A 25,524-nucleotide genomic window follows, 5' to 3' on the forward strand; every position below is an offset into this window, starting at 1 on the left:
AAAGGCAATGAAAATATGAAAATGCTCAAGATTTAAAAAGGCTAAGGAAACATGGACAGAGGAGAAGATTGTGGAAAGATAGCAGAGTAGGAATTTCAGAAATCAGTCTCTCTACCAAAACAGCTTTAAAACAATCAGGAACCATCTGAACGAACTATTTTGAAAATCTGGAGTCTAGTGGAACACTATGCAACTTCCAGGGGCAAGTGGGGAGAAACAGACTGGTAAATTATGATAAATACTGGTGAACTGTACTCTCCTGGCAGCAGCAACCATAGCCCATCCCCCAGTCTTGTAGCAGGCAGCAATAGGTTCCTCAACCGTGGCTCCTGCTATAGCTTGCTGGTGCCAGGGTGGGATATAAAAGACCAACTTCCCCAAGATCTGGGATTTGCTCACTGATTTTGATCAGCTACTTTAGTTAGCTGAGGGGCTTGGCCCTTCTCTGTGGACAGATACTGTTCCAAGGCAACTCAGGCCAAAGCAGCAGAAGAGACTTTAAGATAACACGTTTCCTCAAAACTATGAAAAGGGCTGCATTAACTGGGCAAGTGCCAAAGCAAGGAAACACAGCATCAAAAGCCTGACACACTTTCTGGCCCTTCTCTCACAACCTTCCCAGTGCAGTGTGGAGTTGGCCTGCACTTTCATTGGGTTCTCTAGCCTTCTTCTGCCTGGGAAACCCTGAACTAGGAAACTCTTCTCCAGTCACCTCCTCTCTCCTGTAATTTGCATTACAGGCAAAAGCAGCTTGAGACCACTAAAAAACATAAGAAACTATTAGAACAACAACCTAGGGCAAAGGCTTACCTGCTTTAAGTTTACAATAGTAGGAGAAAATCTATTTCATAGAGAGTAGAGGGGGACATTCAAATTCCTGTAAATCTGGGGGTGGGGTGGGGGATTCTAAGGCCACTAAGAGTCTCAAGTCTGGGATAAGATACAGTTCAGAAAAGAGAGGAAGGACTCTGCACTTCTCATTCATCTCAGGCTGACCTTTTTGATAAGAGGGCTCCTGGTGGTTTGAAAGGATGTGTGTACCCTAGAAAAGCCATGTTTTAATCCTAATCCCATTTTGTAAAGGCAGCTGTTTCTTCTAATCCCTATTCACTACTGTATGTCTTAAACTTTAATAAGATTATCTCCCTGAAGATAAGACTCAAGAGTGGTTGTTAAAGTGGATTAGGTGGAGACGTGTCTCTACCCATTTGGGTGGGTCTTGATTAATTTATTGGAATCCCATAAAAGAGGAAACATTTTGGAGAATGGGGGAGATTCAGAGAGAGCAGAGAACACTACAGCACTACGAAGCAGAGAGTCCACCAGCTAGCAAGTTTTGGAGATGAAGAAGGAAAATGCCTCCTGGGGAGCTCCAGCTAGCAGACGACACCGTGTTCACCATGTACCCTTCCAGCCAAGAGAGAAACCCTGACCATGTTTGCCATGTGCCTTTCCACTTGAGAGAGAAACCATGAACTTCATCAGCCTTCTTAAACCAAAGTATCCTTCCCTGGATGCCTTAGATTGGCCATTTCTATAGACTTGTTTTAATTGGGACATTTCTAGCAACTTATTAAATTCCTCATTTTAAAAGCCATTCTGTTTCTGATATATTGCATTCTGGCAGCTAGCAAACTAGAACAGGACTGAACTCTGAAGGAAAGCAAAGGCCAGTGCAAAGCCAATTTGTAAAGACTGTGAAAGGTGGTTCTGCATTTGTTTGTTGTTTTTGTTGGTGCCTGGCACTCAAGGAAATCTCTATCAATATACCAGCTGTATATAAAGTGAAAAAAACAGCGATGGGACTAAATCCTAGAGTTAACATGTTAAAGCATTAAAATGTACAGTGTGCAACAAAAGATTACAAGACAACAAAACAACAGATGAGGGCCCATCAAAGAAAGAGGATAAAAATCCAGAAAACATCAATGAAGAAGACCAGACTGGATATACCAAAGACTTTAAAAATATGTTCAAGCAGACAAGTAAAACATATGGATTAAAAATAAATAAATAATAGGGGGAACAAATGTTAAAATAAATTTAGTAGATTGAAATGCTAGTGATCAATGAAAGGGAGGGTAAGGGGTATGGTATGGCATGTATGAATTTTTTCCTGTTTATTTTTTTGAATTGATGAAAATGTTCTAAGAAATGATTATGATGATGAATATACAACTATGAGACATTGTGAGTTATTGATTATACATCAAGAATGGAATGATCATATGGTAAGAATGTTTGTGTTTGTTGTTATATTGAATAAAAAAAAAACATGTTCAAGAACGAGAAGGAAAATACAGAGAAAGAACTACATGATATCAGGAAAACAATGAATGAAGAATATGAGAATCTCGATAAGGAGAAAGAAAATTTTAAAAGGAACCAATGAGAATATTTTAGTTTCCTAGGCTGTTCAGGCAAAATACCACAAAATGGGTCAGGTTTATTCGCTCATGGTCTGAAGCTGAGAAAAAGTCCAACCTAAGGTGTCAACAAGGTGATGCTTTCTTCCTGAAAACTGTGGCGTTATGGGCTGGCTGCTGGTGATTCTCTGTACTTAGCTTGCAACATGGCAAAGCACATGGCAGCCTCTTCTAGTCTCTCCCGTCTCTTTCAGGTTCCATTGTTATTCAGCTTCTCGCTTCCTGTGGCTTTCTCTCACCCTGTATGAATGTCATTCCGCTTATAAAGGACTACAGTATTAGGCTTAAGACCCATGCTGATTGAGTTTAGCCATACCTTAACTGAAATAACCTCATCAAAATGTCCTACTTACAATGGGCTCATACCTTCAGAATGGATTAGATTTAAGAAGATGTTTTTCTGGGGTACATACAGATTCAAACCACCACAGAGAACTACTGAAGACTACAATAACTGAAATGAATAATTCTCTATAGGGTTTTGTTCTAGTTTGCTAGCTGCCAGAATGTACGATACCAGAAATGGAATAGCTTTAAAAAGGGGAATTAAATAAATTGCTAGTTTACAGTTCTAAGGCTAAGAAAATGTCCCAATTAAAGCAAGTCTATAGAAATGTTCAATCTAAGGCATCCAGAGAAATATACCTGGAATGGGTAAAGACACATCTCCACCTAATCTAGCTTAATACCCACACTTGATGGAGTTACATTTCCATGGAGATAATCTAATTAAAGTCTCCAACATACAGTACTGAATAGGGATTAGAAGAAATGGCTGCCTTTACAAAATGGGATTAGGATTAAAACATGGCTTTTCTAGGGTACATAAATCCTTTCAAACCAGCACAGGTTTCAGTAGTAAACTGGTGCTGGCAGAAGGAAGAATCAACAAAGTCAAGACAAGACCACTGAAATGAGTTAGGTTAAGGAACAGAAAGTAAACAAACAAAAAAATTAGAAAAAGTAGAAAATAGCCTAAAAGACCAGAACAATGGGACACCATCAAGTGCAACTGATGGGAATTCCAGAAGAAGAAGAAAGAATGTGGCAGAAGGAATTACCAAAGAGAAGAGAGAACAGGGCAGAAGAAATAATCAAAGAAAACTTTCTGAACTTAGCAAAAGATGTGAATATGCACATCCAAGAAGCCCACCAAATACCAAACAGGACAAATGTTAAGAAAAGTATGCCCAGACACACAGTAGTCAAATTGCCAAATACAAAGTACTAGGAGAAAGTTCTAAAAACTTCATGAGAAAAGCAAGGGAATCTCAATAAGATTAAGTACTGATTTCTCATCAGAAACCATATAGACAAGAAGGCAAGTGGATGAGAAAAAACAATTTCCAATCAAGAATTTTAAATCCAGTAATACTATCTTTCAAAAATGAGGGAGTAATTAGAACATTTCCAGATAAACAAATGCTGAGGGAGTTTGATCACCACTAGACCTGCCCTACAGGCAATGCTAAAGGAAGTACTTCAGACTGAAAGGAAGGGACATTATTTGGTGAATCAAAGCAACAGAAAGAAATAAAGACCTCAAGTAAAGGTAATCAAATGTGTAACTGTAAATGCCAGTACTACTATATTGTATTTTTTGGTAGGTAACTCCACTTTTTACTTCTTACTGGTTCAAAAATGCAAATGCATAAATAGTAATGATAAATCCATAATTTGGAAAATACAATGTATAAAGACAATTTATAACAAGAACAAGAAATAAGTGGGAGGGTAGAGGGGTACAGGAACATGGTAAGTGTATGCTTCTTAAGTTGTTATCAAATCAAACATGAATGTTATAGATTTAGGGTGTTTAATTGTATCCCTATGGTAATCACGAAAAAAATAAGAAAAACATATATGGAAAGAAATAAGAGGGGACCCAAAATGGCACAATACTAAAAAAAAAAAGTTAATATGAAAGTAGGCATTAACAAAATAATCAAGGGACAAAAAAGATTTGAGACCTACAAATATGATGTAGCAAAATGGCAGAAGAAAGTCCTGTACTATTCAGTAGATACTTTAAATGTAAATGGATTAAACTCCCCAGTCAAAAGGCAGAGATTGGCAGAATGCATTAAAAAATATAGCCCAAATATAAGCTGCATACAAAAGACTTACCAAAAGCTCAAAGACACAGTTAGAATGAAAGTGAAAAGATGAAAAAAAATTTACCGAGCAAGTAGTAACTAAAGAGCTGGGGTAACTAAAATATTATCAGATAATATGGACTTTAAGACAAAACAAGAGGGACAAAAAGGTCAACATACACTGCTAAAGGGGTCAATTCAACAAGAAATCTTAACAGTTATAAATATATATGCACCTAATGGCAGAGTCCCTAAATATAGGAAGCAAATATTGACAGATTTGAAGGGAAAAATAGATGATTCTACATTAATAGTAGGGGATGTTTAATAATGGATAGAACATCTAGACAGAATATCAACAAGGAAATAGAAGATTTGATTGATACTCTAAACCAACTAGACCAAATAACCATGTTTTGGTTTGCTAAAACTGCTGGAATGCAATATACCAGAAATGGAATGGCTTTTAAAAAACGAATTTATTAAGTTACAAGTTCACATTCTAAGGGCATAAAAATGTACAAACTAAGGCATCCAGAAAAAGATACCTTGACTCAGGAAATGCCAATGTATGTGACATGGGGAGGCATGTGGCTGTTATCTGCTGGTCCTTGTTCCGGTTCTACTGCTTCTAGCTTCTGATGCCAGTGGTTTCTTCTCTAAGTATCTGTGAGCCTTCACTTAGCTGCTCCAGGACTCAACTCTGGGTTCTGGCTTGCTTAGCATCTCACAGAAAGGCACATGGCAATGTCTTCAGGTTTCTGCATCTCCAAACCTTCATGTCTAGGCATCTGGACTCTCTATCAGCATTTCAAGCATCTCCAAATGTCTGCATCTCTGTTGGCTCTGAAGCAACTGTGTTTTCTCCAAAATGTCTCCCCTTATAAAGGACTAGAGTAAACTAATCAAGACCCAACTTGAATAGGCAGAGCCACATCTCAGCTAATCAAAAGGCCATACCCACAATTGGGTGTGCCACATCTCCATGGAGTAATCTAATCAAAGGACACACCCACAATTAAGTGGGTGAATTTCTATGAAAAAAATCTAATCAAAGGTTTCCACTCTACAATGTTGAATCAGGATTAAAGAACATGGGGTACAAAACACTTTCAAACTAACACAGACATACACAGAACACTTCACACAAAAGCAACAGAATAAACATCTTTCTCTAGTGCACATGAATCATTCTACAGGATAGATCATATGTAAAGTTACAAACAAGTCTCAACAAATTTAAAAATATTGAAATCATACAATGGGTCTTCTCCAGCCACAATGGAATGAAGTTACTAATCATAACAGAGGGAAAAATGGAAAATTCAGAAATTAAACAATGCACTCTTAAATAACCAATGGGTCAAAGAAGAAATCACAAGGAAAATTAGGAAACATCTTGAGGTAAATGAAAATGAGAAAAAAAAAAAATCCCAAAGTTATGGGATGCAGCAAAGGCAGTGTAGAGAGGGAAATATAGAGCTCTAAATCTTTATACTAATTAAAATAAAAGATCTCAAATCAGACATCTAACCTCAAAACTGGAGGATCTAGATAGGGAAGAGTAAATGAAAACCAAAGCAAGCAGAAGGAAGGAAATAACAAAGATTAGAGCGGAGAAAAATGAAATCAAGAATTAAGGAAAAAAAACACAGAGAATCAACAAAAATAAAAGTTGGTTCTTTGAAAAGAACAAAAAAATCAACAAACCCTACCTAGACTGACAAAGAAAAAAGAGGAAACATATAACTAAAATCAGAAATGAAAGGTGGAGAGATTACTATTAACCGCACAAAAATAAAATGGATTAAAATATAAACAACTATATGCCAACAAATTAGATAACCTAGACGAAGCGGACAAATTTCTTAAAGCACACAAACTACCTACACTGACTCAAGAAGAAATAAAAGATCTCAACAGATCAATAGCAAGAGATTGAATCAGCAACTAAAAACCTCCTTACAAATAAAAGCCCAAGACTAGATGACTTTGCTGGTGAATTTTACTAACCGTTCCAAGAAGTAACACCAGTCCTGCTCAAACTCTTCCAAAAAAAATGAAGAGGATGGTACACTTCTCATTAAAAATAGAATTTAACTTTAGTTACTCCAAAGAAAACTATTATTCAGCAGCATTCTTTAGAAACTTCATATTAACGAATAGCCAAAAAATGACTTTTAAAAAATATTTTACTGAGCCAGGGACTTCTACTTCTAGGGATACCTGTGTATATATGCAAAGCTCAATGCCATGCATCTTTTATACTACCCCAAAACAAGAAACCAATATTAGTAAGGGAAGAGGTCAATATATTATATCTACAAACTGGAATAATGTGCAGCCTTTAAAAAGAAGGCAGATTTTATGTGTGAGAATATACATATATACATACATAGAAATATACTCATTAATACACCTATACAATGATATGTAGAGTGCCAAAATATGCTTCTCAATGGGGTAAGAAAGATACCAAGCACCTCTTTTGTGGTTAGAGGGTTAAAAAAAAGAGGACACACACACACACACACACATATATATATATACACACACACATGTGTGTGTGTATGCATGCTCCGAAAATTTCTTAACAGTGGTAGCTTCCTGGAAGGGGTCTATGAGTATAACATAGAAGGGCAAGTGTATTACTTTAATTTTTCGGTGCTTGTATTACTTTTTTCTTTTAATTTTTTTGTGTCCCCCTACATATATGCATTTATATATACACAGAGAGGCAGATATGCGATATGTATAAGATAAGGAAGTTTGTTCACAACAGTTTTTTTTTTTGGTGGGGGTGCATGGGCCAACAATCAACCCAGGTCTCTGGCATGGCAGGCGAGAACTACCTGTGTACCCCAACTTTTTAATAGAAAAATTATTATTTTAAGTATTAAAACTCACTTTAATGATTATTCTATCTAAATGGGCAGTTTCTAAGGACCTTGCAAAATTTATTTTCTGAAATGGTTTTAAATTTTATCCTTCAATCACAGATCTCCTAAATTTCACTGTGAATCTTTTCCCTCAAGAAATGGTAATGTGTGTGTGTAAAATAAATAAAATCTAGCCAACTGTTTGGATTATACATTAATTATAATGTATAATTTTAATTTACACATTATAAAATTTTACTCATAAAATTTAATTATAAATTTCATTAAAATTTAATTATAAATTTAAATTTTAAATTAAAATTTAATTATAAATTTAATTTATACATTAATTTTAATGTATAATTTTTAATTATACATTAAAAATTAGTAGGATCTAAATGAATGAGATTTTACTTTATAAGCAGTTCCCTTTGTCAACACTAGGACTCTTTCATCTCTCCAATATTGAATAATAGGCCTGAGAGAGGACTTAACATTTTGGGAAACAAATATGGTCTACTGTGCTAAGAACACTTTGGGTACATAAAAGGCTTAAAAGTATGAATTAAGATTCACCAGATTCAGAACTGAAAGGGGCCTCAAAAGTTTTTCAATTGAATTTCTCAGGTGAAGCAACTGAAACCTGGTAGGTAAGAGAGCTGCACAGAGTTAAGAGAGCTGCTCAGAGCTGATCTCCTAGTTTGAGATTATTATTCTGTCCTATTTGTTAGAAATAAAACAGATTACGTAGGTGAGGCAAAGGCAGGGCTTCTGGATATGTGCTTCTGAAGGGTGAAAAGGCAGAAAACCTTTTAGAGCAGGTACCTTTTAGCCACTAAAAGTAAGGTATTGGAAAAGTTCAAGTAAAGGGGACTTATCACCACTAATTAATTTCCAGTCACATTACTCGGTCCAATATGAGAAAGCTTAATTCTAGTTCTGAATAAACTAAGGCTAAAGGGAAGATAATGCTGAATTAATGCTTACTTTTGAAAATGGCTTACAGTGGGGTGGGGGGTCAATATCATATTTATCAATGAGAAACACTTAAATACCTACTTGAGGGCAGCTCTATAATCAAGGGAATTGGAATGCCAATTTCTTACAGGAAAATCTGTCAAGAGAAAAAGAAGTCTATCCAAACTTCCTCTGACAGCTCCAAGATACTGAGGCTACTCAAATCATTTCCCCAAATCTTGAGAATTTCTAAAGTGGCAAGAGAAACTTTTGTTAATATTTTCATTGTTTTTCAGATAAGGTAATTCTCTCTGTGCCAATTCAATATTAAAATAAGAGTTGGATTTTTTATGCACTGCATATATATATATATTACAGTTTACTGGAGTTCTTTTAATAATCTGTGTATGCTATTACATTTATTGCCTTTCCATAAAACTTAGGAGATAATTTTCCATTTAATGATTACAGATTCTAATAATGATAACAATTCGTATTTGCTTTATGGCATACTGTTGATTGATATGATTAACCTGCTACTGCATCCTTGGCAGGACAGCAACCCTAACTATAAGTCTTTCAAGTCTTTTTTTATGAGAGTTTGGGATAAAACTGGTATCTAATCTTCAGTCCCTTAGAGGCCAGTCCCAGGCTCAGCAAGCAATAGTGCAATTTGCTAGTCACTATAAGAAACTGCATACTGGGGAATCGCTAATGAAATTGCTAACTAAGGAACTGGTTATATTAAATCAGTGATTTTCAAAGAGTGGCATGGGGATCCAAAAAGGACCCTGAGACACTTTGGGGATCTGCAATATTTTACAATAATACAATAAGACATATTATTTGTCGTTTTCACTCTTATTGTCTCATGAGTGTAGAGTGGAGTTTTCTGAAGGTTCTATAATATATTGTATAAGGAAATGTGTCAACATATGAAAAATCTACAAAACTTGATAAGCCAATACTTTCCAAATGACCAATGCATGATGTTACAAAACCATGCATGGGTAACATATATTTCAAAGGACAAAAAAGACCAGTGGATTTTATTTCACTAGAGAACAAAAAGTTCATTGATATGGTTTCAGATTCCGCATTGGAATTAACCTTTAAGAAATACCACTTAAATCTTGGTGTATCAAAGAAGAATATACAGTTAGCTGAAAAGAATATTAAAATTTTCTCCCATTTTCTAACTACTGTACACAATAGTGCGAGGCTGAATTTTGTTCATATTTATTAACCAAAACAATATACTGAAACAGATTGAACATGGAAACACGTTTTCTATTAAGCCAGACATTAAAAGAAATTTCTGAATATATAAAACAATGTCACTTCTGTTCTGATTGTTTTTTTTTTTTTGCTTTGGAAAATACAGTTATTTTCATAAAAAGATTTTATTTATGATAAGGTATAGTGACTTTTGGCTTCTAATATATTAATAAGTATTTTTTAAGATTCTCAAATTTAATTTACAATGTGGGGAATACCAATAGATATATCCACAGAAACAGAATCTGTTGGAGGGGCGGGGGATCCTCAAGAATTCCTAAGATTATTAAGATGCCTTAAGATTTAAAAGTTTGAAAACTGCTACATTATATAACTCAGAATGTTCTTTTGCTGTAAAAGCTGGTTTGTTCATATGTTGCAATTTAGTTAAATATTAATTCTTAATAATATGCATAATTATAAATATTAAATAAATATATTTAAATGGAGCTGCTATTTTTATAGGACTGTATTCAATAAATTTATTGAAGTAAAAGCCAAACTAAAGGTATAACCACCGCCCCCCCCCAAATAAGGAAGTAAATATGTGGTCTGATTTAGATGACTGCCTCTTTGTGCAGAGCACTTAACCATATCAAGTAGTTCTCAATTACCATTATAAGGCCCGGGACCAGAGGAGACCATATTGCACAAAGTAGGTTGATTTCTAAAAGGGGAAAGACAACTGTCACAGGTGGTTGTCTCCACTTACACATTTGGTTGTTGTTTCCCTAACTACGTATTCTTTTCTAACCTACAGCAATCCTAAATTAGTGAGATTCTGTGTATTCTGTCTCTTTCATCAACTAGCAAAATGAGCCCCCACCCAATTTACAGACTGATGTTAAGACAACTGGGAGGAAGTTTTCACAGCTCAACTAGTTATAGGTAGCCTTGAAGGATTTTCTTCTTCATAAGAAAGAAATGTAAATAACAAAGGAAATAAGTGTTGTGGCCTGAAATCTTTTCTGAAATGTGACAAGCTATAAACAAATCTGCCTAGCACAAGTTCCATCTTAAGAACAGGCTCTTAAAACAAAACAAAAAGCTGCTTCAAAAGAAAATACACCAGCACCATTCAAATAGCCATCCTCAGGAAAAAATAGCACAGAACTAGAACACAGCACCACTTGGATTCCACTGCAAATTTCGAGTGATATCCATGATTTTCCTGAGTTTTAGTTAATTTGAAAAATGGTTAATTTACAAAAGCACAATCAAGTTCCTAGATCACTCCCTTAACCAATCAGTGGTGGTGATTATAATCTACTGAGATAGAAGAAAAAAGAAGAACATAATATTGGATGAAGTAAAATTTGATCTCTGAATGAGGGAAAAAGCAAATGCTTAATTTCACACTAAATAAGAATTTCAATAGTAAATATCTCAAATTCTGGTTTGGTTATCAAGATTATGAAAGATATAATTATTATAATGGGTCAAAAGTCAAAGGCTTTTACCCTAGAATGAGCTGAGAATTAAAATTAACATCAAGTGAGAGAACCTTCTCGACCAAAAGGGGGAAGAGTGAAATGAGACTAAGTGTCAATGGCTGAGAGATTCCAAACAGAGTCGAGAGGTTACCCTGGAGGTTATTCTTACACATTAAGTAGATATCACCTTGTTGTTCAAGATGTAGTGGAGAGGCTGGAGGGAACTGCCTGAAAATGCAGAGCTGTGTTCCAGTAGCCATGTTTCTTGATGATGATTGAACAATGATATAGCTTTCACAATGTGACTCTGTGAATGTGAAAACCTCGTGTGTGATGCTCCTTTTATCTACCATATCAACAAAGGAGTAGAACATATGGAATAAAAATAAATAATAGGGGGAATAAATGTTAAAATAAATTTAGTTTGAAATGCTAGTGGTAAATGAAAGCAAGGGGTAAGGGGTATGGTATGTATAACTTTTTTTCTCTATTATCGTTTTATTTCTTTTTCTTCTGTCTTTTTATTTCTTTTTCTAAATCGATGCAAATGTTCTAAGAAATGATGAATATGCAACTATGTGATGATATTAAGAATTACTGATTATATATGTAAATGATATCTTATTGTTTTGTTTGTTGTTATTTTTTTAATTAATAAAAAAAAGTCAAAGGCTTTTAGAAATATGAAAAGGTAAACTGAAAAAGTAGAGAACAATTATTCTCAGGTGGGTTGCAGAGGCTATTCCATTCAGAAAAGAACTAGTATGGTGTGACAGCTGAAGTGAGATTATTGATTTGAGAGGAAAAGGTTCATAACATATTAAATGGTGACTCCAACATAATTTCAATCACAGCAGAAATGAAGCAGCTTGGATCTCCTACCAAACTTTGAGCCATAGTGTTGTCAATACCAACAGTCCTACCGATGAGAATATATTTCTAAAACCAAGTCACACCTTCATATGCATAAAACATTCATAACCCCTTTTTAAAATAATCGTTACAAGAAAGATAAGCTTGGAAATTAGAAAATAAAAGTTTGAAAGCAATTTCTAAGCCAGATAGAATTTAGACTGTTTACAATTGCTCCAAAGAAAATGAAATACTTAGGTATCAATCTAACAAAACACGTACAGATCTATATTCCAAAATTTACAAAATTTTCTATATACAAAATGATGATAAAAGAAACCAAAGATGACCTAAATAAATGGAGAGATTTACTGTATTCAAGATTTGAAAGATTCCCCATATAAAGATGCCAATTCTCTATAAATTGATTTGATGGACTTCCTATCAAAATCCCAGCAAGGTTTTTGTAGACACAGACAATCTTATTCTAAAATCTATATGGAAAGGCATAGGACCTAGAGTTCAAAATCAGCTAAAATTTTGGAAACAAAGAATACAATGGGAGGAATCATACCACCGGATGTTAAGGCTTATTATAAAGGCTTTTATGAAGAGAGGATCACCTTAGCAAAGTGATAGACACATAAACAATGGAACAAAGAAAGAGAATCCAGAAAAAGACTCACGAAAATGTATGTGATTTTTCATAAGATGCAAAGGGAATTCAATGGAGGAAGGATAGCTGGAGAAACTGGACATCCATAGGTTAAAAAAAAAAAGAAGAATCTTTACCTAAACCTCATATTTTTTATGAAAGTTAAAAGTTAACTCAAAATGAATCATGGACTTAAATGAAAACATAAAACTTCTGGGAGGAAAAAAAACACATTGGAGAAAATCTCTGTAGCCTAGCGGTAAGCAAAGAATTTAGCACCAAACCACAATCCATAAAAGGGAAACTTAATAAATTGGATGATATCAAAATTAAAAATGTTTTCTCTGTGAAAGACTCTGTGACATATTTCAATGGGCTTGTCTTTAAAATATAAACTAACTAAAAAACCACAGTAAAAGCACAAGCAATCCAATTATAAAACGGGCAAAAGACATGAACAGACTAATCTGTCTGTTCTACAGACGGAAAATAAGAACATGACAAGGTGCTCAACATCACTAGCTATTATTAAAATGCAAATTAAAACCACAATAAGATAGTGCTACACACCAATCAAATGGCTAAAACAAAAACTAGTGATAATACCAAATATCAAGGATGAGAAGAAACTGATTATCCGTATATTTCTGGTGGGAATACAAAATGGTACATCTACTCTGGAAAAAAAAATGGCAGTTTCCTACAAAACCAAACACGCTTAAATACTACCCAGCAATTCCACTCTTAGGCATACATCCCAGACAAATGAAAATTTATATTCACACAAAAATCTGTACATGATTGGTCACAGAAGCTTCACTAGTGAACAAAATCAACCAAATGTCCTTCAACAAGATGGATCATAACAAACTGTGGTACATCCATACCATGCAGTACTACTCAGGAATAAAAACGAACAAACTACTGGTTCATAAAGGAGCTCAAGGAAAGGAGTTTTAATTTGCCAATCTCAAAAGGTTAAATACTCTATGATTCCATTTATATGACATTTTTAAAATGACAAAATTATAGAGCTAGAGAACATATTAGTGGTTAATAGGGGCTAGAGAAGGGAAAAGCAGGGACATAGCTGTGATAATATAAGGTTTAACACAAGGGATCCTTGTGATGGAACTGTTCTGTATCTTGGGTGGTGGTCACATGAATCACACAGGTGTAAAACTGCATAGAATTAAATACACATACACACACAAGTGAGTGCAAGGAAAACTGGTAAAATCTGAGTAAGACTGACAGACTGTTAATATCAATTTCCTGGTTGTGACACTGTATTATAGTTATGCAATATATTACCATTGGGGAAAACTGAGTGAAAGGTATATGGGATCTTTCCCTATTATTTTCTTAGAATCACATGTGAATTGACAATTATCTTAAAACAAAAAGTTAAAAAAATATTTTTAATGAAATGTGAAAATAAAAAGACTTGAAAACACTTTAACTTCCAAACAAATGCCAAACTGTCAACTTCCAAACAAATGCCAAACTGTCATTAACAAGTATTTCATAGGCTTATAACTGATTATTATGTTCCCAACAAAGCAGCTGTATAATTTACTTCCACCTACAACTCAGAATCTACACAGATTTATTCCTTTTTCCCTCCCTTTCTTTCTACCTGCTCCCTACTCCACCAATCCTCCTCCTAATGGGCTGTAACAGACAACTGCAGAATATGTGTGAAAATATTTGTGTATATGTGTTACAGTTCCACATTACACACACACATAGACATATATTTACCATAATTATTAATTAGCATCTAGTTCTCTGTTTCTAATTTTAAAAGATATTGTATGGCACATTATAAACTGCTCTTTAAAAATAATGAAAATGTCACTTATTTGTTGTTCATGATGATTACTGCTTCCAATTCCCACCCCAGTTCCACTCGGATACACGGTCCTTAAAAAAATGCCTCCAAAAATGTTTGTTTTCAAGCTTGAGTTGATCATTACTGAGGTCATAGGATATCTTCCATGCAATGAACTGAAGATTGCAAACTCTGGAGAACAAATTATGCACTTTTTGTGGCCACTGACGGGCACTGTATTTAATAAGCAACAGTCCTGGGCCTGGCATTGATATTTTGGGCATGGGATACCATACAGATTAAGAAGTGCTATAACATACCATGTCTTAAGACAATTTAATTACGGAGAAGCTTAGACTACCTATAGACATGCCTAAGAGTTACTTTCGGAGGACCTCTTTGTTGCTAAGATGTGGCCTCTCTCTAAGCCCAGCTAGAGTCGAGAGGTTACTCTGGGGGTTGTTCTCATGCAAGCTTCAGGTAGACTTTGCTGCCTATCATAACCTGCCAACCCCCAAAAGGGACCATTTCAGGCAATTCTAAAGAAAACCTAGGGCAATATGTAAGATTCCACATAGGTTCCATGCACTAGAGTTAACTTTCCAGAAACCTACAACCTCCAAATGGGTCCCTGGTCCAGGTAAGTTCTGAAACCTAGCCCAGCCTCTCCAGAGCGTCAGATAGTTCCATCTTCCTACCCCATACTAGTGACAGACTCTTCCAATATGAAAAATTTAGAATCGCCATAGCCCAAACACCCCTAAAGAGAAGGATGGAAAGATCAAAGGTGATGGTGGAGTTATACTGAGAAGATAGGATTTAACAAATGAATACGAATGCTGAATCATTAAATTGATATCTCTTTTAGTCTCCAGTATTTTAGAGCAGCTAAGAGTAAAAACCTAATATTGTGAAATTATAACCCATGTCAAACTCAGAAATATGTTCTACAACTAATTGTGGTGCTGTGCTTTGAAATTTATAGCTTTTTTGTACATAAGGTATTTTCACAAAAAAAAAAAAAGAAGGAAAAAGGTCAATTGTCATCACAAATTAAAGTATTAAAAAATATTTAAGCCCTCTAGCCGCCTATATTCTGGAGCAGCTAGAAGGAAAAATATGAGGGGATTATATGGTAGCCCACGACAAATTCTGGGATCTGTCCTGTAACTATTTGTCGAAGAGTACTTTGAAAACTATTGCTTTTTTATTTCTTTGCTTTATATATATGTTATACTATACAATAAAAAAGTTAAAAAAGAAAAACGATTAATACACTGCAGAAAACCGAGATTTATTTATAGTTCTGAGCTTCCCTTGTTCAGAGAGCTCTCACAGCAGGCATTATTCCTATACTTTTTTCTCTACTTTTGTTTTCAAAACTACTTGTCAATTCTAAGCATTAGAAGCTGATTAGGGATTCTGTTTGACATACATAGCAGGTGGCATCTACTATGAATTCTCTATGAAACAGTCGGGGTAGTGGTCTTTACCTTTCTCCATCTCAAAAACTACATATATTTTTAAAAAACCTATTATATTTTCAAACTAGTCATTCACCCATTCCTCATAAGGGTTCTTATTTTGGGGACTGGGACACACTCCGCCCCCCAAATACATCATAACTAATTTAGTCATTCACAATCATGCAAAGAAATAAAAAAAAGAAAGAAAAAAAACAACATCATGTGGCGTTTTTCACAGAATGGCCCCCAAATAGACACTATGGCAATTATAGTATCATTTTCATTCAATTTTAGAGAAAAAAATCAAATAATCAAATAGAATATTTTCCAAAAATGCCTAAGATCCATTAAGTTAAGCATTCATACATCAACACGTGGCCCATTAATATACACAAACCCTTGCATCTTACTCTTAAATATACACCTTAAATTTCTCAGTTACAGAGATAATACTAAAAATAACCTTAATTTCCAAGCAAATGCCAACTGCAATAAGGAGCTTAAACAGAGCACATTAAATGCCCAATAAGAAACAATAGATGACAGTGCAATTACAAGTTGTAGAACTATTACCTTAATTCTTTTCTCAGTGTCATCTAATTTTAACTCTGCTGAGACTAGTTTCTTTGCCAAATCATCTCGTTCAGGTAGGTGTCTAGCTTCAGAGATCTTTTTCAGTTTCTGTAAGGAAAATTTTGTCCTAAATAGTTCACCTTCTGTATCTTTCACCCTTTTCTCAGTTGCCCGTTCTTTCTCTTGAGATTTTCTTAAGCGTTCTTTGAGTGCTGTAATCTCATTATTATGTCGAGCAATAAGTTGTGAGATTTCATTTTCTGTATCTTCAAACTTATTCAAGGCTTTCTCCTGTCTGTACTGAAGCCTTTTCAAAGTTTTATTTTCTTTTAGCAGCTCAACTAACTTGACCTGGAGTTCAGTGACTTCATTCTGCAACTCATTGATTTTTAGCAGTCTTGCAGAAAGAACCGGTTTTGTAACAAGATCAGTGTCTTTCCGAAGTGGCTCCCTATTGAGGCTCTGGGAACGATATCCCACTTGGATTCTCCTTCTGTTTGGTAGACCTTTAGGGCTTGGTTTCCTAGGGGCTAAAAAAGAAACAGTAATAACGCAAAGAGAAATCTGTACCAAATGTAGTATTTATTCATCATAACACAAGTGGATTCTTAGCATTCTTTAGTCATTTTCCTCCTCAGGAAAGAATTTTACAGTATTTAGTCAAATAACAGCTTTTATTCAAAGTTCTTTTTTATAATGTTTCTATTAAGAAAGGTTTGCTACCTTTTAAAGAAGGTCAAGAGTTCCACTCCAACAAAAATGATAACCAAATAGTTTATATGGAATTATTATACATTGCTTTAAAGAAGCAATTAGGTTTAACCATTTTTAACTTTATATAGAAGATGGCTAGCCAGAATTCAAACATGGGGGCATTAATAAAAACTTAATTAAACTGAATTTAATGAATTCAATTTAAGGTATTTGGCTAAGATATTTAGGATGATTATTTGAAATGTGGAAATGTGTTTTTTGTTCATTGCAACTCATTCTGTATTTGGGTTAACAAGATGACAACATACTATATAGTGAGACGATATGAGTTTAGCACTCAGATTTGCCACTTAATAACTTTTTGGGCAAATCAAGTAAGTCTTTCTATGGCTGTTTTCCCTGCCTCCAAAATGGGGAAAACAGCACCTACATAACTAGGTCATCGTGAGGGTTAAGTAAAGTATGTATGTAAAAACAGGAAGTGCTGGAAAAACATTTTCTGTTAGTAATAATAGCTTACATCCATTTATCAGTGAATGAAAATGGACTTTAGTGGTATAGATAAAATTCTAAATGCCTTCTCAGGAGATTGCTTTTGTGACTATTCATTCAAATTAAAAGTGTTTGACATAAGTGGAGAACAAGACAGATAGAAAAAAAATCACAACCTAATAATATAAGAATATAAATCTTTAAAATATATATGTTAAATCACATTTCTAAAATTATGAACAATATTATTTTTACTAAAAGTTCATTAATTTTAAATTTCTATATATAGAGCACCTGCCCTTTAAAAGAGGCATCTGGAAGTCTACCACAACTAGAAAAATCTTCAAGGTGAGTGCCTTTTTTCAAGGAGGAAATGCATTCCAGAATAAAGAATATGAAGAAAAAGTAGGGGATAAAATTTTCCCAGCTATGGATATTCTGATTCCATTATGTAAAACATGCATTAAAAAAAATTTACAATTTCATATTATAAAGTCCCTTTAAAGGATGGAAGACTTTACAAAAGCTGTTTTGAATGTGCATTCAGTTAAGATTCCATGCTTGAATACATAAAAGGAACTGGTAATAAAAAGAAATTAGAGAATACCTAATCACAACTTTGAAACTACATGGTCCAAGACAACAGCCACTAGCCACATGTGGCTATTAAGAAATTTGAAAAGTAGCTACTCCAAATTGAGATGTGCTGCAAGTATAAAATACACACTGGAATTCAAACATTTAGTATAAAAAAAAAAGAATGCAGAGAAGATAAAATAGCTCACAAAGTTTTATATTGACTATTATAGAAATGATAATATTTTGAATATGTTGAGTTAAATTTATTATTAAAATTAATTTCACCTATTTTTTCTTAAAATGTCATTATTAGAAAACTGAAATTATATGTGTGGCTTGCATTTGTGACTTGCATTATATTTCCATCGGATAGCAATGATTGTAGATTGTAATCTTAAAATCTGGAGAGTCCATCATTCCAATTTTCTTTCCTGACATTCTGAGTTAACAAAGTTTTGGTATACACACACACATATATACATACTGTTTTGGAATATTTATTCAGCTCTTGGACTGACTTAAACTCTACACATAAAAGTGATTATTCATAAAGAAGAATGTTAATTGTTTCAAATCTCCGATTTTTATGTATAAGATTGCACTGCTCAGAAAATAAAATTCCATATAAATAGCAACTAATTTTATTTCAAAAAGTTAAAGCCTACATAAGACTCAAGATCACAATTTTCCATTACTATTTTAGTTCAACAATTTAATCAGATGCAAAAGGGCTTCCACAACCAATTTTTTAATATTTTAAAAATCTGAACTTTTATTTTTAGCATATTCTATTAGTATGACTAAAAACTGATCATTAATAATACACTTAGGGGTGCATGGGTAGTTCAGTGGTAGAATTTTCGCCTGCCATGTGGGAGACCCAGGTTCGATTCCAAGCCCAAGTACCCCCCAAAAATAGTGCACTTACCCAAAACTCAAAAATATTTCCCATCTTTTGATTAATTTTCATTTAAAAAATTATCAAGATAAAATATGGTGCTAACAGAATTGAGAAAAAGAAAGATGACTGACTGTCATGCATCTTCCTCTCCCCCAAGAGTAGGTGGAAAATACTGCTTTCCTTCCTTCAGGTGTTAAAAGTTAAAAGTAAAATTTAACTTATTTTAAAAATGTATAGTAAAAAACTGCATCTACCACAAAATCAAGATATATTTCTTTTACTTTCAAAATGGAATGGATTAAATGTGTAATATGCAAATATATAATCAAATTATCATTATATTTTATACATATTCTATAGATTTTATTAATTTTATCAATAAATAAAATATGCATAAAATTAGAAAGGAGGGGGAAAGAAGCTTATACTATTGAACATATCAGTATGCAAATTCAAGCATTCAAGATACAGTTTTAATCACACTTGTTCTTTCCCTAGTTTAATCTACACTGTGACTACAACTTAAACCTAGAGAAATTTACTATTTAAGGAAAGGTACCAATTTGGTCCTGTCACTTGGTTGAAGGCAAATTACCACAAATTTTAATTCAGGAAACAGTACAAATAAGACTGAAGACAATAAAAGAAATCTTTCTGGGTGATGCTACAATTATTTTTCACAGATTATTCTCAATTATCTTATGAACTAAGGTAAGGCTTAAGAAGTTCTGACTCTAATTGGATAGTCTCCTAAATTGCTTCTGGGAAAAGAGGGAAAATTAAAATATTCCTACGAATAATACCCTAGGTATATAAATTATTTCTTGGGAATAAATAGGGATTTTCTAAGGTTCAACCCTTAAAGTCTGTCTGTCTATTTTCAATTGTAGAGCAAATTTTAATATCAGATCATGTTCTCAACAACAAAATTAGAAAAGGAGGCATTCACTAAGAGAGATTTTGAGCAAGAGACCAAAAAACCTGTAGCATTGTACTTTTAAAAGAAAAGGCACCTACTTGTTAATTAGGTATATGGACACATACCTGGGGAGATAGATGGGGATAGAGAGGCATGAAAATGTATACATATTCATTGTAGGTTTTTAATGAGCAAGTATTACTTTTCAAGGTAAAAAAATTATAAAGACAAATCTAATTATGTTTTTGCTTAAATCTTTTCAATGGCTAACTACTCCCCATGAAAGACAGTAGTCAGTATACTAGCATGGGATGCAAGGTATTTCATGGCCTAGCCCTGCTTTCCTTTTCAGCCCCCAATTTTACCTCCTCCCTACTTGCAATTTAAATTCCCATCATTCTTAAGCCCCTGCCATTATAACTATGCTGCATTTATTAATGCATACTATAATAACCTCAATTACCTTATTTTTCTATGGCTATTTTTTGTGGCCCTTACATGTTTATTTACTAAGAACATGGGAGTTTTCTTGCCATTTCTTTTTTTCTGTATTAGAGAAATTGTAGATTTACAAAACAATCATGCATAAAATACAGGATTTCCATATCCCACCCTATTATTAACACTTTGTCTTGGTATGAAACACTGTCATTATTGGGGTTTCCTTGACCAGTGAGGAAGAGATTTATAGAACACCACACAGTCAAATGTGTATTAATACCTAATTCCAGACCAGGAACATATTAATGATAAAAATTATTTCCAATGATTAAACGCTTCCATCATAACAGGGCTTGGTAGGAAATAAATTAGATTAGATATCCCAAGTCTCAAATTCCACTCCTATGTTTAATTTGGGCTTTTGCATTTTACAATAAGTACTATATTACCTAGGGAAAGTAATTTTACTCAGTCATAAAAATGTCCCTTAACCACTTCATATCAATCACGTCACCCTTTTTTTAAAATGAAGATACAGAAAGGTACAAATGTTTTGTGACTTTGTCTTTACAGTATCTCAGAAATCCCAGGACAAGCATTATTTAGAAAGAGAGAAAACAAAATGAGAAGCTTTAACAGTGTTGCTTTCTTATGTATACACTATGACTTCAAATATAATACAGGCTATAACATAGCACCATAAACAGTATTTAAATAAATTTATAAACAATACACCCGATTCATTTCCAAGTATGTAACAGTTTATTAATAGAATTTCATTCATACAAGCTTTTCTTAAGCCCTCAAAATGAGTCTTCTAAGACCATGATACTCTTCAAAAGAATACTTACCTTGATGATGTACTTGGCTATCTAAAATCTGTCCTTTAGGATTTTTTCCCTTAACAGTTGTAGGTGAAGAGGGATTGGCCAATGAAGACCGGCCAGAAGATTGTGGTGTAGTTCTAAAATCAGATGACTCATAATAATGGTGTTTGCCTGAATTTTTTTCTTCATCAGTATCTGGACTTATTGCTCTTTCCCCCATCGTTCTGAAAAAATGTCTCTATTCACATAATTTCACATTTTTTTCTCCAGAAGAGTCCATGACAACACTGAAGCATATTTTTATAGTCTTCAGATTCTGGTGATTTGCAATTTGTTTTCTCCACATATCCAGCAGTCCAACATTCACTTTGGCAACCACAAGATATACTTCTTCTCCTACAATTAAGGAAGGGGGAAGAAGACTCACCATATAGCAAAATCATATATTGCTTTCATTTTAAAAGAGAGGCTGCACTTTAATATATATGTATTTTTACATAGTTATTTACAGTAATGGAGAAATGACAGATTTTATCATAGTGTTGTTAAATAAAATACCATGTAAAGTGCCTGACATATAAATGTTTCTCAATAAATGATAAATATTAATTGAATTTGACTTCTTTGAATCTTAAGATTTATAATAATGCTGATTTTCACCAGGTCAATAATGATCAAAACTCTAGTTGCTTTTTTTTTAATTGGAGGGATAATAAAGGACAAACCCATTAATAAGAATAAAGAAAAATAACTAAAATTGACTGATAAAAATGTCAAACTAAAGCATGTTAAAAATCAATCAAATTAAAAGTATTTGACAAAAACTCCTGGCAAACATGACTGAAAAATGGCTATCATACTTAACATGCAAATACATCACTCATACCACACCCATAAGAAAAATGAAGGGTCACAAGTTAACTGGACAAATGCATGATGAGATCCAACCAAAGCAGGTGATTCAAATGATAGGTACACAAAAACATTCAACCTCAGATACTTTTTTGAACCTATCATATATCATCAGATTTTTCAAAATAGCACAAAATGCTGCAAAAGGTGCTTTCAGAAACAGATTCATAAAATCTTTTTGGAGAAAAGTTGTAAAATATATGAATGTTTTATGCTTTTAGCCTTTGATCCAATAATTAGCATCCTAGCGACCAAGAAAATAACACAAAAAAGGGGAAAAGTTAGGCACAACTATGTTTAATGCACTGCAAATAAAAAACAGAACAGTGGAAGCACCTTAAACATTGAGTTATTGAGAAACAATTAACAATAGTATTTTAAGTCCATACAGCATAGTATCATGCAGCCACTGGAGATATTTACAAAAAGTTGGTGTTAACAAGGAAAAATGCCTATGATAATGAAAAGACATACCCATAAATCTATTCATTGCAGCACTACTATGGTAGTAAAAGATGAGAAACAATCAAAGTGCCCATCAATAAGGAACTGGCTGCATAAACTATAAAGATCCACACAAAGTACTTTGAAGCTGTTAAACAAGAACTGCCTCTATCTATTGCTCTGCAGGCTAGAGTGACCTTAAAAAAAAATGTTGCTAAGGATAGGCTGTCTAATAGACTCTCACTGAGGATGCAAATGCTTTATAATTTGTACTCTCCAATATGGAGCAATTTGAAAACTTTTGCGTATCAAAGGACTTTATCAAGAAAGCAAAAAAGACAAACCTACAGAAGAGGAGAAAATATTTGGAAACCATATATTTGATAAGGGTTTAACATCCAGCACATATAAAGAAAACAACAAAAGAGAAACAACTCAACTTAAAAATGGGTAAAATCCCCTATGTGGGACATGACTCCCAGGTGTAAATTTCCCTGGCAACATGGGACTTGACTTCTAGGATGAGCTTGGACCTGGTATCATGAGATTGAGAAAGTCTTCTTATCAAAATGGGGAAAAAAGAAATTAGAAAAAATAAATTTTTGATGGTTGACAGATTTCAGAGTTGAGAGGTTATCCTGGAGGTTATTCTCATGCATCACATAAATATCCCTTTTTAGTTTATGAGGTACTGGAATGGCTAGAGGGAAGTATCTGAAACTGCTGAGCTGTGTTCCAGTAGTCTTGATTCCTGAAGACAACTGTGTAACTAGATATTTTACAATGTGATTGTGTGATTGTGAAAACCTTGCATCTGATGCTCCTTTTATCCAGGATATGGACAGATGGGTAAAAGAATAAGGACAAAAATAAATAAATAAGGGTGGGGAGATAAGGGGTAAAAAAAAAAATTGAGTAGATTGCAATATTAGTGGTCAAGAGAGGGAAGAGTAAGGGGTATGGGATGTATGAGTTTGTTTTTTTCTTTTTATTTCTTTTTCTGGAGTGATGGAAATGTCCTAAAAATGATCAAGGTGATGAATTCACAATTACGTGATGATATTGTGTGCCGCTGGTTACATACTTTGGATGGACTGTATGCATGTGAAGATATCTCAATAAAAATATTTTTTTAAATGGGTAAAAGACTTGAATAGACATTCTCCAAAGAAGATATACAAATGGCTAATACTCCCATGAAAAGAGGACCAACAGCATTAGCCATCAGGAAAATGCAAATAAAAACCACAATGAGAATATTTCACACCATCTAGAATGGCTATTACTTAAAAAACAGAAAATAACAAGTGTTGGAGAGGATGTGGAGAAATGCAAACCCTTGTACATTGTTGATGGGAATGGAAAATGGAAAAGTCGCTGTGGAAAAGTTTGGCTGTTCTCCAGATAAGTGCAGAATTACCATACGGCTCAGTAATTCCATTTCTAGGTATATACTCAAAATAAATGAAAGCGGAGGCTCAAACAGATATTCGCATACTGATGTTCACAGTAGCATTCACAATTGCAAACAGGTGGATACAACACAAGTGCCCATCAAAAGATGAACAGATGAGCAAAATGTGGTATATAAATACAATGTAATATTAATCAACCATAAAAATAACGAAGTATTGCTACATGCTACAATATGGATGAACCTTACAGACATCATGCTGAGTAAAATATAAAAGGACATAACTTTTATGATCTCACTAATATGAAATGAACAGAATATGCAAATTCATAAAATCAAAAACCAGAATACAGGTTACCAGGGTCCACATGAGAGTGGGGAATGGGGAGTTAATGTTTAATCAGCCAGTGAGGAGGATATTGAGTTTCTGCTTGGATGATGGAAAACTTTTGACAATGGATGAAGAAAATGATGGAGGCACAACTTTGTGAATGTAATAAATATCTCTGAATTGTATATTTGAAAGTGGGTAAAATGGGAAATTCTATGTTATATATAAGTTACCAGGTGGGTGGGGGGTGGGGGGAGCCATAGAACAATACAATACAAAAATTAAAATTAAAAAAAAAATTCAGTTCATTATATGGTATAAACAAAGATAATTTGTTAACTAACATGCATGTATTAGAATTAACTTCCTATGACATATTCCATTCACAACTGTCAATTTTCGTGGCAAAGAGGAAGAATTCACAAAAACAAATTCACTTGTCACTAACTGCATATGGCCAACCACACAAACACACACTAATCCCTGCCCGCACGTCAACAAAATAACATATTCACATAGTGAAAAAGAAAAAAAGGAAATATCCTCTAACTCATCTTCCAACTCATGCTCCCTGGAAACAAACATTTTTTAATTGTCTTTTACTTTTATGCTTATATTACTAATTGAATTGCTAACTGAATTAGACTATGAAGCATTAGGATTTAACTCATACTTCATTTTAGATGGTTGTAACATTCTACTGCATGCTACTTGTGCAGGGTTTTTTTTTTCCCTTAAAATTTCTAATTTCTTTTTATTGAGAGGGAAAAACATGTTTCTTCTATCACTAATATATACAGGCTTTTTACTTGTTCTAGCTATATCCTGCAATTCATTTTATTCTTCCTCTTAAAGACACTTTTCTTGGAAATCAATGATTTTCTATTTCAATTTAAACCAACTGCTTTCTGGACCTGTTGCACCACTATCATTCTGGAATTGCTTTTATTGGACTCCTTAGTGTCACCCTTTCTTGTAGCACATATCATGATAATTACTGGTTTCTACCATAATTTTGCTGGTCCATATCCTTACACAAAGTCTTCAGAAAGAGTATATAGGTTGGGAGGTAAATACTCTAGGGTCCTTGCATGCCTGAGA

At 33.9% G+C, this 25,524-nt stretch overlaps 1 protein-coding gene across 5 annotated transcripts in view; it reads right to left on the reverse strand.

Annotated features, from left to right (window-relative positions):
- Positions 1-25,524, reverse strand: part of LCA5 (lebercilin LCA5) — an 81,782-nt gene that overhangs the window by 31,036 nt on the left and 25,222 nt on the right. For all 5 annotated transcript variants that reach the window (XM_077162296.1, XM_077162297.1, XM_077162295.1 and 2 more), the window contains 2 exons: positions 21,347-21,718; positions 16,450-16,979 (listed from right to left, as the gene is read on the reverse strand). In XM_077162296.1, coding sequence (XP_077018411.1) covers positions 16,450-16,979; positions 21,347-21,542 — 726 coding nt within the window. In that variant the 5' untranslated portion in view covers positions 21,543-21,718. The remainder of the gene's footprint in view (positions 1-16,449; positions 16,980-21,346; positions 21,719-25,524) is intronic.

The sequence above is a fragment of the Tamandua tetradactyla genome, chromosome 5 (genome assembly GCF_023851605.1).
Source record: "Tamandua tetradactyla isolate mTamTet1 chromosome 5, mTamTet1.pri, whole genome shotgun sequence".
Taxonomy (NCBI): Eukaryota; Metazoa; Chordata; class Mammalia; order Pilosa; family Myrmecophagidae; genus Tamandua; species Tamandua tetradactyla.